The following is a 17,707-nucleotide window of genomic DNA, read 5'->3' as shown; positions in this document are numbered from 1 at the left end:
CCATACTTAGTGACAAAAAAAAAGAACATGAGAGAAAATTCCAAGGCTCATTTTAAATGACTGGATTCAGCTTTTTTTTTCTTTTTCTTTTTTCCTTTCTATTTCAAATGCTTAGAAAGCACAAAGATTGGCATCTACCATTTAAAATGCCTGGAATGGAACATTCACCTTTGTAATTTGAGAAAGAGCCCTGGTCTTGGTCCAAAAACGAAAGAAAAACAGACACACCTTTTCTCCAAAAACCCACTATTCTTCAGTAATCTGAATCCTCTGTCCTTCCCTGCCATCCTGTGATGCAGACAGGCGATGACAATCAACCAGTAGCCAATGTCCCTATCTCCCCATGCTCGCTAGAGAATGGAGAGCAACTGGCATTTCTACCTTGAACTGAACAAGCAATAACTAGATTTAATTTTGAATGCTGCAGAAATGACAAAACTGATCCAAAGCAATCTTTGGCATCCAGGTGAACAGGCAATGTTTGCAGTCAGGCCACAGATAAAGAGAAAAGGAGCTACAATAGCCAAGACATGGAAGCAACCTAAACATCCACTAACAGATGACTGGATAAAGAAGCTGTGGTTTACGTATACAATAGAATACTACTCAGCCATAAAAAATGATAAAATAATGCCATTTGCAGCAACATGGATGGACCAGGAGATCATCATTCTATGTGAAGTAAGACAGAAAGAGAAAGAAAAATGCCACATGATATCACTTATGTGTGGAATCTAAAAAAAAAACAGGAAAAAGAAGACACTAATGAACTCATCTACAAAACAGAAACAGACTCACAGACAAAGTAAACAGTCTTATGGTTACCAGGGGAAAGGAGATGGGAAGGGATAGATCTGGGAGTTTGAGATTCACAGATATTAACTGTGATATAAAAATAAATAAACACAGATATAAAAATAAATAAAAATAGATTAAAAGAAATAAGTTTCTTTTGTATAGTACAGGGAACTGTATTAATATCTTGTAATAGCATTTATTGAAAAAGAATATGAAAACGAATGTATGCATGTATATGCATGATGGGACATTGTGCTGTACACCAGAAATTGACACACTATAACTTACTGTACTTCAATTTAAAAAAAAACTAAAATTAAAATTAAGAAAGAGACAAGGAGCAACCTATCCACCAGGTCTTAGTCTTGTCTAAGTTTTCCAGACACCTTTCTTTGGCCTTCCTTTCTGATCTTTCCAATAAATACCTACATGAAGCCTTATCTTTCTGAAAGCAGCAATGAATGGCCCTTCCTAATAAAACACTAGCAACATCAAAAAGCACACTTAAGGCTCCTCAACTAATGGTTTCTAGGAATTATTCTTTAAAATCTAGAGTGAAAAACAGTCACCTTCCCAGCTTGCCTCCTGTTGCTTGGCCCAGCGTTACAAGCCTGGCTTCCCCATCTCTCTGCAGTACCATCTACTGCTGCAGAACAGAGAAGCTGCCTTTGAGCTGAGACTAAAGAAGTCACAGGCCTCTGCCAGCCTCTACATCAAACCAAAGAGACATTTGGAGCAGCAGGGACACATGCATGGAGGCAGAGAGACACTGAAATATTAAGAAAACGATCACCCTTTCCTCACCTTAACCTTTATAACTAGTATCAGATTGAGCAAATACATCGATTTTTTTCAACCTTCAATCGCAAGGCGAAAGTTAGATGACTTAAGAATTTTTTAAAGGTCCAATTATTTCATTTAGGGCTAACACTACAGCTAAATTAAAGACATGCTAACAAGTTTCCCTTTTGAGCCTCATTAATTAAGAAAGTAATCAGAGTAAAGAGGGGGTAAAAAAAAAAAAGAGAGAGTAGCTGGTTGGCAGTATTACTTAAATAGCTTGAAAGGTACCACCATTTCCACCTACTAGAAAAGCAAAGGGAAAACTAATCAATTCCAGATTATGAAATCTGAAATTCTGCAGTGCTTTACATGTAAATACACATTTTAACTGCCATATATTTTCCTTGATTGCCTGAAAAGTGCACTAATCTTATTCAAAGAGAATTTTGATTCTCCATAATCAAAAGGTAAAATTAAGATCTGCTTACTTCACAAATTTTCCTAGGGTAAGCGTGCTAGAAAATGCCCCTGGTTCTCAAAGATCAAAATAAATCATTTTACTATTTTGGTCAAGACCAATGGTGCTCAAAAATATCTGATAAAGGTTTCGGATTTATCACAAATTCTAGAAAGCCATCTTAACTTACAATTACCTTTTAGAGTTTCTAACTGACAATTTCTAGAAAGAGTTTCTAATTTATAATTATATTTTAAAAAGCATTTCAAAGAAATGTAAATGATTTTTTTGGTATCTGTCAACATCCCTCGGTTGCTGTGATGATCAAATTATGTCAGATATACAAAGCATCTAGCATGGTGCCTCATACACACTGGGCACTTTAAGAAGTCAATTCCAAGCCTTCCCATCTCCAGCCAGGACCATCTCTCCCCATCAGCTATCTCCGTGTTTGATGAGCCCAGGGATATATGTGATGTAAGTCTAAGGTGAAAAAAGGTTTCTTTTTGAAAATTAAAAGGTAATTACTGATCTAAAGGCTTTCTTTGTACTACATACCTAAGATATAAGTGTTACTTAAAAATAAATTGAACAGTATATGTGGATATCAGACCTGAAACATAAGTGGTAGGTCCACGACATTGGATGAGACAAATTCAAATTTCAGACAAGAGTTATTCCTAAATAGAGTTATTTAAAAAAGAAAAGTCACATGGCACAGGTAAAAGCTATCTATGATAGCTTTGGAAAATGAATTTTATTGCCTTTAATGGAAAGATCATATATCTACTCATAGACTTCTATTTCAAGCTAACTTTCAAGATACTCTATAAATTTGATATTTCTATTCCATGTGACTCATACTGATTAATTATGTGATAGTCATTGTAACATTAAAGGGTGGTAAAATTCCAACTAGAGGAAGGCTCACATTTTGTTTCTATTTTTCTATTTCTCATTGACCAAGGTGAATTCTCATGCCAAATTTTTCTCTGAAAATATCCTCCTTTATGAAAGTGTAATTTAACATCTTCAAAGAAGGTAACATATAGAAAAATTTTAAAGTTTTGTGTTAATCATTGTACTGTAGAAATTGCTTATTTGATACTCCATATAACAAAATTAACTTTTAAAATATTTCATTAGATTCATTTATCCATTAGTAAAGTAAAAATATCATATATAGGACAGTGAAATAATACTTTCTAGAGGTAAGCATACAAAAAAGTGGCAATATGAAAATACTAAAAGTAACAAATAACCAAGATATTAAACTTACCTTTTGGTTGGCAACAAAATGTATTCTCAAGTTTACAAAGCAAATCCACACTTTCATACATATTTTCACTTGCTTTCACCCAGAAACAGTCTTCGGTCATTTCATGAGGTCCGATCTGCAGTCAGAGAGAAGACTGATTTACAAACAACAACAGCTGGTTGTTTCATTTGTCCCCAGCCCAATCATCACGCACACACACAACTACCAGCAGATGTTTACAAGGTAATCCCCGTAAGATTTTTCCCCAAAGTGTGTTCAACAACATACAAGTTCTGCGGGACATTATGGTTTTACTAGGGAAAAAAAAAGGTTCCACTCTCAAGTAGTTGGGGATCTGAAGCTGAATGAAATGAAGTCTGCTTCTTCACAATTATACTTCTCCTAGTCTTTAGCAATGCTCAAGTTTATGTGACCATTAAACCATCTTTCTGCATGATTCAGAATTCCTGTCTCCAAACTCAGTATCAACTTCTGACAACTAGTAATACTTCTCCCAATAGCTGCCAACATAAAGAAGTTCTTAAGAATACTATTTTGTACTTTTGAGAAACACTTCAAAATATAGTTTTAATCACAATAATGTTGAATTACCAATTTAACTACAAATCAAATCACATTATAACAACCAACAACTCCCACCCAATTTATAAACCAGAAAGCTTTAGTCAATAGTAAAACTTTTATTTAAAATAATGCCTGTTTGTTTAATGTCATTCTGAATAGGGTTCCCATTGGAAATTACATACCAGTAAATACAAACTTGAGTTTTAATCTAGGTATCAGTATTATTTCTCTATTTGTTTTACCTTTAGCCAATTGAATCTCCGCATGCTGGTTTCTGGTTTAAATTCTTTCTTTGGTTTTAACCCAAAAGGCAGGGTTGGTGGGGGAGGAGAGTTCCGTCCACTGAGAAATCCCAGGGGAGGTGGTGGAGGCAAAGGACCACCACCAAATGGCAAGGGTATCCCTGGAAGTGGAGGAGGGGGTGGAGGAGGGGGTGGAGGTGGCCCGCCTCCACAAGAGGGCAGTGGTGGCGGAGGAGGAAGTGCTGGGTGGCCAGCTCCATCTTCTTTTGAAGGAGGCAAAGAGGTGTTTGTCCCAGGTGGCAAGGCACCAAACTAGAGGGGAAAAAAAATAAGGGATATGACTAAGAACTCTCCATAAAACATGTTAAAGTACACTTTTCTCAAAAATAAGGTATTATTTTTAAACCAAAACCAACTGATTTCAGTAAATTCATGTGGTTTAACCTAAAAACAAAATTCCAAAGATTTTCTTCCCCAAATTAAGAATATTATTATAGCTTTTGTTTTCATAAAAATGTAATTGTCAAAAATATTACTCCCCATTTTGAGGTAGTTATAGCCATCCAAGTGAAGATGTCTGGGAGGGAATGGTGGTATGGATCTAGAAGATCTGAAAGTCAGCAGTCTCTAAGGGACAGATGAAGAAGCCATGGGTAGAGACAAGTGCACCCAGAGTATGCAGCATGAAGAAAGGTTTATACACAGAATTCTAGGGAACACAAGCATTTAAATGGTAAGCCAAAAATAATAATCCAGAAAAAGAGACTTTAATAATATTGCCACATCATGACTTTGCCCTTGAGAAAAAAAATTCAAGTTTCTTAGTAGAATGTGCAAGAGTATGTCATGATCTGGTCCCTGTGAACTGGTCTCCACCTACTTTCATATACAATTCTGTGTTTACGTCAAGCTCACACTGATCTCAGCTCTTTGTGCATGCTGTTCCTTCTGCCTTTCCCTGGTCCTACTCCCTTCACCAGGACATCTCCTTCTGGTCCTTTCCATCTTAGATAATCAGTCCCATCCTCAGCAAAACCTTATCTGATCACTCATTTCACCTGTTCTCTGATGGCTCTTATCAAGGGTTAAATAATTATTTAAAGAATTGTTAGCATTTGTCTCTGAGATGAATTATAAACTCCATGAGGGAAATGACTATGTCCAAATAACTCACTACTGGTGTCCTAGCATTTAAAGTAGTAATTGGCAAATGACAGCCTTTGAAGAAATATATGTAGGAGAAAGGAATTACAAACAAGAAGAGAAAAAAGGCAAGCACAGGGTCACAAATCAAAAGTGAAGAGAGTGACCAAAGAGGGGAAAAAGAGATTATTGTTCAACAAAGTCAAATACCACAGAGAAGCAAGGTAAAATCAGGAGATAAAAAGACCCAAGGGCATTTCTGTCCTATGTATCCATGGCATAGTAAAAACAGATGCATCCTGATTATCATAAAGGCGATTTGGGTTGATAAATAATTTTTGTGATGTATAATTATTCTCCTGAAATTATTAACTTCAGTTTTGAGCCATATATATATATACACATATATGCCCATATAAATATATTGAGCCATATCTTTTTATATATATAAATAAATCATTTAAAAGCTTATGGCACAATTATGGAAAACAGATCACATATAAAGGCTTGAAATCAATATTTGAGAGCAGCACAAAGTATTTAAGAGAAGTTGAGACCACAATCAAAGAACATGCCTTATCAAAAACATTAAGTATAAAGAAGAATCACTAGTGTTATGCCAGGCTGCTGCAATCCCTTTGAATGCTAAGGACGTATGTTTATTATACTCACACTTAAGATATACTTATGGTTAACAATTAATGTCTTAAAACCAAGATATAGTAAACAACAAGTTTATACTGTATAGCACAGGGAACTATATTCAATATCTTATAGTAACTTATGGTGAAGGAGAATATAATGGCTATATGTATGTTCCTATATGACTGAGGCATTGTGTTGTAAACCAGAAACTGCAGAAACTGACACAACATTGGAACTGACTATACTTCAATAAAAATATATTTAAAAAACAAACAAACAAACAAAGGTATGGTTTAATTTCCGCTCTAGATTTTGATGGAGTGTCACTGACTTGACTAGGTCACTGATGAGGCCAGACACAGTGACTACCTTGCCCACCATTATATCCCAGCACCTAACAGTGCTTGCTATTAAGTGACTAAAGGAATGAGAACACAGATAATAGAACATATTTTATCCATAACCTTTATAATAAACATAGCTTTGATCTAAGAAAAGTTTCTTAAGACAAATGAATAAATTTTATGAGAAATACAAACTAATCTAAAAGTATTCACCAACTGTTCTTCAAAAATGAATATGGTGGTCAGTATTAAGTCTCTGATTTCAGGCTTTCTTCTGATAGACATAAATGAAAGTCAACAATGTACACCATTTAAAACAACAAAGGAGATTCCCTGATTTAAATGTTTCAAAATATAAATTTATTCCCACTTTATCAATAATATATCCAAAGCAGCAATAACATATCCAAAACAGATCCAAAGCAATAATATATCCAAAGATAGAGGATATGTTTTCTACAAACTGAAAATTTCTAGAGTAGATTTACAAGTAATCCTTCAATTGAGAGAAATTAGAAAGAAAAGAAAGCCTATATTTATATTAGCCCCGGCCAGAAAAAACTTGTCATAAATATATCAGCCATTGTCTATAACTCAATCTGAAATACAAAAGACACAATCAAATGTTTCTTTAATATGAGAGACAAGGAGCCACATAGGAAAGATGAAAAATTTCAATCAACTGTGGTACTTTCTCTTGCAGCACCAAAGAAAGACGATCATTGAGAACTGTCTTCTAGATTGATTCTAATTTTTTTCCTAAAACTGAACATTAACAGATAGCTTTCTCTTAGGGTGTCTTCAGACAGCCTCTGCAACAGAACTATACTCTAAATATTTAAAAGAAAACAAAATTGCCAATAATATAGGAAAGAGTATACCTAAGACTATTTCAACATAACCATAAATTAGGATGAAAGGAAAACAGCAAAACTATACTTATTGCTCATCATCCTATCTGTAAATCATGAAGAAATTGAGCTCTGAATATTCTACTTCCTCACCTTCATCCATTTAAAACATGCAGATGAAGGGGGAGGGTATAGCTCAGTGGTAGAGTGTGTGCTTAGCATGCCAAGGTCCTGGGTTCCATCCCCAGTACTCCCATTAAAATAAATAAATAAACCTAATTACCTCCCCCCCAAAAAAGGAAGAAAAAAAATTTTTTAAAGAGGAAGAAAACATGCAGACAATGTATTTTTTGCTAACTAAATGTTTTATGTGTAGAGAGTGTTATGTGAGCTATCTGCTTCATAATCCAGATTTGCCCTCTTTTTTTGTCATGTTTTAAATCTGTTTACTTTTGGAAATTGAAAAATTATCAGAAAATGTTCTCATTCAGCTAGATAGGTTATCTTTCACTGCAAGGTACCCATAGGCTGAAGGTTCTGAAAAATAAATAGCTTGAGCATTAATTTCCTGTAGTGGGATAAAGATCAGTGATGAATGACAAATCAAAGAATAAAAGACTTTCTTACTCTTTATGCTTAATTACCTAGGAAACACGGGATATCAGGAACAAAACCCAAATGAAAGTAAGGAAGCAGACAAGTAAAAGTTTAGATATTCTGAAAAATGCAAATAGAAAAGAAGGGGCAAAATAATTTTTTAAATAAATACCATGGAATAGAAATATGTATAAATAACAATAATATGAAAACATACAAGGGAAATTAAAGTTTCAACATTCTGATGCTATGAAGATATGATATGACCTTTGTTCCCCTGGTGAGCTTTCAATACCCAAATTCACTCCAGGTAAATGGTATTTCACCTGTGATTTAAAAGCTTGTAATTCTGCTTGAAGCTCGTTAATCTCTGCCTCTTTTTTCTGCAATCGAGCCTGAGTTTCTTGGTGGTCAGTAAACTCTTTTTCAAACTGAAAAGAAAAAAAAACAAGACACACAGCGAGAAAGATGGAAATAAAAGGCACTATTCTTCATATAGCAATTCGACTCTAATGATCTGTCACTAGAATATAAGCGTTTATAAAAGGAGTGTAGGTTTTTGCTAAGTCGCCCACAGCTTTTCTCTAGGTCCCTCCAGGTCCCACCAAAATTGTTCATTTGCAAGGGAGCAGACAAAGCCAGAAATGGGGTCTGTAACCTTCTCTTCTCAGCAGAACAAACTGGCCCACAGTTACCTGGAACCCTGGCATTTTTCTTAAAATTCCCTAAATATCACTGCAACTTTGTGTAAAATAGCAACAAAGTATTGTACTGAATTCCCTGATCCCTACCTGCAAAAACTTATACTTGAAACTTGTCTGAAGTTTATCAACATGACTTAAAACATTCTATTTTAATATTTTGTTTATTGATAAATAACTCTGCTTTATAGAGGTATCAATTACTTTTTTTCTTACAGCATCATAAGATTTAAGGATTCTGATGTAGGCTCTAACCTTCAACAACAGTTCAAGAGGACAAAGCCCATCTTATTTTTTATTAATCTTTGGGAGATTAATAATAAATTTATCTTTCAAAGTCCCTAGTCCAACACTTTGTGAGAGGATGGCAAACAATAATCAAATGAGTGAATCAAATGAGTTTTCTAATTGATATAACCACTTATCACAAATCACCACCTTGCACTCACATAGCTTCACCTTGTCATCAACATGACTGAAAGTCTCTACTAGCAGAGGTGAATTTAAACAGAGTATAGTCTCATAATCAAGAACAAGTATTTGACTCCCTTTTTAAAAATGGAAAAAAATTAATCATTAAAGAAATGCAAGTACTTCACAAATAAGAGCCTTGAGACTCTAAAATACAGTCAAATAGGGGTTAGGGTTAGGTTTAGCCATACACTGATAGCTTCCAAATTCCTATCACCAGCTCAGCTTCACCTGTCAATTCCAGACTGTACATTAGTCTATAAATGTATTTCCAAATTTATAAAAAATTTTCCAAGACTAAGAAAGCATCCTAGTATTTTCAAAGCCAATATTATCTTTTCCTCTACAAACTTTGCTTTGCTCTTTGACTACTACTGTTCCCTCTAAAAGATAGCTCATGTAACCTGACTCCTTTGCTCTTAAACCTTTAGTGGCTTGATTATAAAGACTGCCCTCATTAGCCTAATATTAAGAACCCCCTTACATCTGGCCCCATACCACCTCTTTCACTTTATTCAGTATATATCTAATAGCATGCCTGTTACTTTTCTCTCAGAGTGGCAGAGACCAGGGATACAGAGTTTAAGACAATTTGATCACTGTGTGTAGCAAGCACAATATCTGGTTGCAAAGTCAAAGCACACTAACCACCTAAAATCTATGAAAATTATATGCAATAAAGAGAGAAAGGACTTGGAGGCATGTGAATCATTCCTGGAGGAATGATGCTTGACCTCAGGTTTGAAGAACTTGAGTCATTAGCTGAGAAGTGTAGCTCGCATTTCAAATAGCATGACTAGCATAGCATGTATGTGAATGACAAGCAATCCCTTGTAAGGGGCACAAGAGGAGGTACAAGAACAAACTGCAGAGGATGAAGCTAGCGATATATACAGGAATGAAACTGTTGAAAGGAGTTTTGCATTAAGCCAAAAGCTTTTTCTTTTTCCTGAAAACTATGGAGAGCTATTAGACCATTTATAGCAAGAAAATAACATGATCAAATTTGCACTTTGGAAAACCCAACCAGCAACGGTGTCAAAGATGGACTTAAAGAGAAACACCTGAGGCACAGAAATGAGTTTAGAGCTACTGTAATTATCCAAGAACTGAAGCCCTGACTGGATAAAAATAGAAAATAGGGTAAAAGAAAGAAAAAAAGAAATATATACACACACACACATAAAAATTTTTTGGACTCTGAATATGTACATACATATGTATCCAAAAAATTAGTGTCCAACTGAATGAAGGAAATGAGTGAGGGGAATATACCTAAGATGACTATGTTGTTCTGTTACTTTGGAAGCTGGCAACAAAGTATAATAATTTGAGGAAAAGGCATTTTTAAGGACAAGAGTGATGAATTTGGTTTTGAATATGAGAAGGTTGAGATACCTATAGAAAATTCAAAATAAACGTACATATGCCTCCTCCCTGAATTTCTCACCTTGTTGCCTTATGCTGATCTATCAGGGCTCACATTAGCTATTACTTCCTTGTGTTAAGTCCTCCTTGGCCACCCAAGATCCTTCCTACATGCTCACAAACCACATAGGGTTTTCCTACCAGAGCAATTATCACAGTGTTATACAAAAATATCAAAATGTGGTATCACCCACCAACCTAGAAGCTCATTAGTATTAAGAATCATTTCTATTTTATTTCACCTTTCCAAAGCTTTATGCTTATAAGTAAACTCAATAAATATTTGTTGAGTGAAGTGATGATACAATTCCTATCAAATCTTCCTTTACATGTTGAATAAATATGTCAATGTCATGTATTAAAGTTCCCCTGTCTCCTAGCCTCAAAAATCTTTGAGAGGTCATTTTCTTTATTCTCCATTTTACGACTGCTCAATGTTTAAAGCTGCTTAGCAGGAAATAAAATACTAAATTCTTAAGAGAGTATGAATGAAGGAATCTTTTTCACAATATCAATATGTACACTATTCTATCTTATAGGTCTTAGAATAAGATTCAGAAGGAAAAAGAATTATTTACAGGAATATAAATAAAACTATCAAAACAACCAGAGTCATAATTAACACATTCTAAAGGAATTTATTAAATTAACTTGACCATACTGAAAGTATCTGTATTACTTACCAAAAAGACAGATTTCTACATCCTCCCCCTATAAAGGCATTAAATGAAATATAAACTTTGCTTTAGTATTTTTATAATATCTGTAGTCAAATCACAGTAGCCTTGAGGATAAGATGAATCTCCATTAAAGACATACTTTATAAAAACTGATGTGATAGCCTTCTTTTCCAAAAGGAGTAAGTAGAGCAATATTACGCTTACAAAATTACACTCAAAAATGTCAAGAAATACAGTTAAGGTTGAGGCTCTGCTTAATTCCATTCCCTAGGGTAAATGCATTAGTGCATCTATAGAAGAAGGTTGATAACTCAATATTCACTATGTACTTTCTGACATTTCTGGACTTCATTTTTCAAATTTATGCACCAAAATAAAGAATGTGTCTAGCAACCATGATAGCTTCCTGCCTAAAGCAAAGTATTTACATGTGTCCTTATAAAGCTATCAGAAAAAATTCTTGCTGAACATACAAAATGGTATGGCAACAGAATCTTTTATGGAGCAAACAGTATTTTCTGAATACACCTAAGATATGTAACTGCTGACTAAAAGAAGATAACTAACCTTGAACAAGGTCTTTCTTTTATTGACATTTAAAGCTCACAATTTTAAAACAATGTGTTGAGAAAGTCATCAGGTTTAACACCACTCATACACAAATACTGTATACCAAAAAATGATTATAAAAGCAAATGTATACTACCTAGGATGTATTCAAATCAAATACTTGAAAATTTGCTACTACTTTCCCTCGGTAAATGGAAATACTTACTGAGCTTGGAATACAAAATTCGGTGGGGTGAAAGGTCACCCTACAACACAAACATCTATTAACTGGAATCCTTGTGAAACATCATATAAATGATCCATTAATTTGTTCCCCCACTAAACTAAGATTTCAGGGCAATGCTGGTATCATATTCACAGCTGTGATCCCAGCCTACAGCCAAAGGCCTGGAAGATAATAACCTCTCACTAAGTGTTTGGTGAAACTTAGGACTTCTTAGACAGGACACTTACAAAGTTCTTCACATGTTACTAATAACTTATGGAAGTGTTTACCACTTGCAAGCTATGCTTTATATTAAAAGCCTATGAAAATGTACAATTCTCTCAAGATTCATTTAGGACCTGAAACATCAAAAATGTGGACTCTCTGGCAGTGGGACCTAATGTAATAAATATTCATGTTCAGCAGGGTGGTGGTAGCAGAAATTATCATGATTCCTTCCATGTGAGGAACCAGCCCTAAGAATTCAAATCAGAGTGACTACTTAAAATATGAAGAATTCAACAACAACAAGAAATAATAAAATTTAAAAATAAAATTTAAAAAAATAGAGAAAAAGTCTAATAGGTACATACTGAGCAGAGATAAAAGCACAAAATACTACCTTAAACAAAAGTAGGGTATGGCTGGATGGTCAGCAGTACTAATGGACTGAAAAAATGAAAATCCTAACACCTGAGACTTCTGATCTATGAAAATGACCGTTCTGTATGGTTCCACTTGATCTAATGAAGCAACTTTAATCAAACAAAAAGCATGTTGAACTTTCTCCTAAAATTTTTAGATATCATTTCAATCTTAAGGGCCTAAAGTATACGATGTCTTGAGAAATAACCCGATCTTAAAATTCTGACTCTACACATTGTCAATCATATTCATTCACTCACTCAAAAAATATTTTTTTTTTAATTCTCAGGTGAGGAATTATTCTGGGTACAAGGGGCAGTGAATAAAGCAAACGATTTCTCTAGAGGGAGAAACAGATAACACATTCGCACATATACACACACAGACACGAAAATGATACATAGCATGTCAGATGATGATAAATACAACAGTGGAAAAACAAGAAAAGAAGCACAGGGAGGGTCAGAGTTGGGAGTGGGGAGTTTAAGTGTTTAAATGTAATGGTCCAGGAAGTCCTCCTCAGAGGACAGTATCTGCAAAGACCTGAAGGAGGTAAGGAAGGAAGTGGGAAGAACATGCAGTGTCCCTGAGGCAGAAACGCAGCTGCAGGGACCCCCAAGGAGTCTTGCAAAGTTAGTCAAAGTTACTTACTTTCTTGTGAAGTTCGGAGGCTTTCTCTTCAAACTCTTCTAGTTTTGCTTGATCTATGCAAATATCTAAAATTGCAATGATGAAATTTTTCATAAATTTATTATTGCTTTAAACATTTAGAAAGAAAAAAATCCATAGAAAAGAACCAAGAACAGTGTCAGTAATAAAATAAAGAAAAAGAAAAAACATAATATTGTCATGCTGGAATGGAGAAGGATTTTCTAAGCATGACACCAAGGCCATAAAACACGAAGAGAAAGATAAACCCAATTAACAATTTTAAACTTGTATTAGGCAAAAGGAAGAGGGAGTACAAATGTAACATATACTCTTCAAAGGTTTCTATCATCAATCCATAAATATTCTGAAGGAAGAAGAGAAGATGATACCTAACACAACCAAGGAAAATGGGCAGGAGTAATGAGCAGAAAATTAGGAATTTTAAAAAGCCTAAAAATTGCAAAATCCTAAGAACAGAGATTTGATTTTCCCTAGTAATAAAGAGAAATATAAAATTTTTAATGAAAAATAAGGAAAGATTAAATGATCTGTAATGCCAAGTGCTGGAGACAGCACAGGGAAATCCAATCTCTTGCAAAATAGTGGAAGTTTAATTAAGGAACTATGCTGATAAGAAATTAGGCAATATGTACTAAAACTTAAAATGTGCATTTTTCTTTTACCCAGCAATTCTATTTTGAGGACTCTGTCTCTAAACAAGGATATTCATTAAAATGTCAGCAAAATTCTGGAAATGTAAATGTCCATACAATAATGGATTAATTAATAAGCTCTGATATGTATCTGCATGATGGGATACTATGCAGAAGTGATTTATACAGATTTCCCATGATGTGCTATATATCCCTTCTTTCTCTTTTTAATGAAAGTAATAATGAACATGGTTTTAAAAAACCATACTACAGAAGGGTTTATAATGAGAAGTAACAGTCAACCAAATCACTGCATCGAAAACAGTCCGACTTCTTAAATGTGAGCTTTTACAAATTAATATAGCTCTTTCTGTATTAGATTATTCTGGTGGTTAGCTTAACTCTAAAGTGTGTATACCATTTATTTCTTTATTTTTTAATTGAACTATAGTCAGTTACTACATGTCAATTTCCGGTGTACAGCATAATATACCAGTCTTGCATACACACACACACACACACACACACACACACACACATTTGTTTTCATAAAGTGTGTATATCATTATTTATTGACTTAACTATTTAGGCCAGCATAGGTAACTTCCTACTGTGAAATACAGAAACACTGTTCCCTGTCTAATCCCAATTTTTGATAATTTGCCTTTCTAGAACTGGCTGGCTCTGAAGCACTAAAGTAATACTTAAACCTCTGATTCCTGTTGCACAGACAGCATGTCTTGACTCCCATTTTAATATATGAAATTATCTGTGCCCTGTACTTTCCAACATCTGTCTTTCCTCCTGTCTTCTCTCACCTACTCGTGTAAGTACAGTGATACTCTCTTCTGTATTTAAGTCTTCTGTATTGTCTATAAGTTTATTCTAAACATTTATAATCAATAAACACAATAAATTTATTATAACTGTAAAAGTTTCACTTGTATAGCCAAGCACTGTTCAAAGATTTTACTGCCTTCTCAAGAATTCAATGTCAAAAGCTTTACCTACTCAAGAAAAAAATATTCCTAATGTCCAAGTAGAAAAAATTTTCTTTTTTAGACACTATTCAACATCATTCCACATTTTGGTTTGCTACATATTTAGAGCATTTTTTTCTTCATTTCTATGTCCGTACCACCCCTAGGAACTTCTAATTTCCTCTCTCCTGTGGAGAGAAACAAACATTCTCCTTACTAGTGTCACTAATATTATCTACTCCATTCCCATTCTGTACATTCCATACTTCTTCCTGGCCTCAGATATTATAGGAAGAAGAAGCAACTGCACACAAACAAAAGACATTCTTTTTTGATGTTACACCAAGATTTGACATATGGTAACTTCTTAAACATCGGTTACAACATGGAATCATGTATCATGTCTACGACTACTTTGTACTCTGTTACTTTAAAATCTATAGATTGTTTACCTGTGCAGAATCTTTCAAGTACTGGTTATTTGGAAAAGAGGTTTACAGAGTCATGCAATGGTGACATATTTCATCATACAATGTCAAAGTAATCACACAGGCTAATATCACCATTGATCTGATCACAAAAAAAATTTAACACTGCAAAGCTACCAAGCTGACAGTAGCAAATACAAGTTTTCCAAAAAGATTTTTTACTTGAAAGCCTGAATTTTATCATAGGTAACATATTCTATCATCATTTTCCTTGAAGTTACAGACAGACTTCATTTCATTTTTAAGAAAGTATGTGCCAAACACTCACATATGAATAGCCAGTTTGTGTGACAATCATTTTTTCGAAGTAAAAAAGCAGTTCAGCTGGTAACTCAGACAAATTACACAAATATTTCCTCATTGGACTTTGGTTTGCAGCACAAATGGTTCACGCTATGACTTGTTCTGTCCCACAGAAGAGTGAAATGATGTGTATGCAAACATAAATACGTAATAAAATTAATATTTTTTAGTTCTTTTCAAAGCCATCCTTAAGTTAAAAAAAAAAAAAGGCAGTTTTTATTGTTTTGTCTTGTTTTACTAAGTGAAGAATACCCTGGCTATGAGTATAGTTTGGTGACACTGCCTTGATTCATTAACAAAGTACCAGCAGCTTTCTCAGAACTGTTCTGCAATACCAGTGCAGATATCAACACAAACAAAAATGCAAATAGTGTCTCAGTATAGTCATGAAGAGTTTTGTTTATTAGGACCTTCGGGAAGGGTGTCAAAGACCCTTAGACGTCTACAGGCCACACAATGAGAAACAATACTCCGGAGCTTACCCATGGGTAAGGACTGTAAGATATTTCCCACTTAAAAAATAGAGAAACACTCACCAACAAACTGACTTAAATCTAAATCTAGTCTTTTCCGATACGAAAAGTCGGGATCCATCCCATCTCTATGCAGTACAATCTGAGACACACACTCATCAATTAATTTGAAGTACTGTTGCCTAAAACCAAGGAAAGAATAAACGTACACTCAATTTATTAGCATTAACTTTATATCGAAATAGAACATTTTAGTAGATTGATTTCAAGTTCAATAATTTACTACCGTACAGTTTCAACAGTTGACATTTAACATGGGAGTGAGAGTAAACACAGTTGTTACTCTCTTTCTAATGATTTTAAGACACTATGTTTTTAATAATCTTTTAGCTATAAATACAGTGTGCTTTAAAGATCATTTTCTTATAAAAGTCAGAACCTTGACTTAATTAGTAGACGGGAAGAAACAAAATATTGAAGTGACATGTGCTTAAAAGCAGTCCTCAGTAGAGAGCCTCAACCTATCGCTGTACCATACATAAATAGCTACAATTAATTCACTTTATTAATACAAACCAAAAGAAATATTTTCTAAAAAATTACCTGGACGGTTCGTAAGACCATACAGTATACTGTTTTTAGAATGTTCATGGAATCACATCAAAAACTGATATGGTAAAACATATACAATATCAAATGAATATTTTTTACTCAAAAGCAAGCTAGAAAAATTTAGTATAACAATATTTGTCCAAAAATTAAAGTTTAATTAAAATCCCCAAATAAGCTTCATGTTGTTACTACAGTTAGGTCCAGTCAACCTATGTTAGTAACAAGCTAAAGAACATCCCATAAAACTCATGCTAACAAACGTGAAAGAAATATTCAGAACATTTTATTAACAAAACCACACTAAAGTAATAGAGAGGGTAGGTACTGTTCTAATGAGGCACAGTCTTCCATCCCAACCACCCCTTAGGACTTATTTCTGCCCTAAGTGACTTTTTACGCACTTTCCTCTCAAACCCTCCCACCATGTACGTCATGCTGCCTCCAGCTACTTGGGCTTTCCTTCGCTATAAACTATGACTGACTGCCCTGGACCTGCTTACTTTATACCTAGTAAACCATCCATTATGTGGAATAAAATTCACTACAGCTTAACATCACCAAAGAACATTAATGCTCATTAATTGTCATAGAGTGAAAATGTTCAAAACACACTGTTTCGGGTCCAAATCAGAGCAAGAAGGTATTAGTAATGTTTTCCTCAATGTTCTCAACTCCTTCCCTAATATTCTAGTATAATAACCATATTTACACTTGAGGTACATAAATTACACAAACATTTCTATCACATTTAAAAATTGAAGGGGAGGGTATAGCTCAGTGGTAGAGGACATGCTTAACAAGTACAAGGTCCTGGGTTCAATCCCCAGTACTTCCATTAAAAATAAAAATAAAAATTGAGATGATGCACTCACTCCATTCTTTTTCTACCCTTATTCAATGTTATCCTAATGTTTTAATAAAAATGTTTTAAGTTAATGCAAGCTACTTTGTGTCATTTTTAAAAAATCATAATTTCAATAAATGTTTTCTCACCTCCACTACCCCAAATTATGAGCAATGTAGCTGAAATTTCATGCAAAAACTCTTTCAGCAAGGCAATACTAGTAAAGAATAATGCACTTGTGGATTCCAGAAAAAGCTAGAAAATAATCTCTCTTGAGCAATATTCAAAAGTTGATGAAAA

General features: G+C 34.3%; 1 protein-coding gene across 4 annotated transcripts in view; it reads right to left on the bottom strand.

The window, feature by feature from the left end:
* DIAPH3 (diaphanous related formin 3) overlaps nt 1-17,707 on the bottom strand; it is a 472,396-nt gene that overhangs the window by 289,218 nt on the left and 165,471 nt on the right. For all 4 annotated transcript variants that reach the window (XM_032496900.1, XM_032496901.1, XM_032496902.1 and 1 more), the window contains 5 exons: nt 16,015-16,133; nt 13,055-13,119; nt 8,030-8,134; nt 4,124-4,435; nt 3,318-3,432 (listed from right to left, as the gene is read on the bottom strand). In XM_032496900.1, the coding sequence (XP_032352791.1) occupies nt 3,318-3,432; nt 4,124-4,435; nt 8,030-8,134; nt 13,055-13,119; nt 16,015-16,133 (716 nt within the window). The remainder of the gene's footprint in view (nt 1-3,317; nt 3,433-4,123; nt 4,436-8,029; nt 8,135-13,054; nt 13,120-16,014; nt 16,134-17,707) is intronic.

The sequence above is a fragment of the Camelus ferus genome, chromosome 14 (assembly GCF_009834535.1).
Source record: "Camelus ferus isolate YT-003-E chromosome 14, BCGSAC_Cfer_1.0, whole genome shotgun sequence".
NCBI lineage: Eukaryota > Metazoa > Chordata > Mammalia > Artiodactyla > Camelidae > Camelus > Camelus ferus.
The sequence above is the reverse complement of the archived record's forward strand: the minus strand, read 5'-3'. Positions and strand labels throughout refer to the sequence as shown.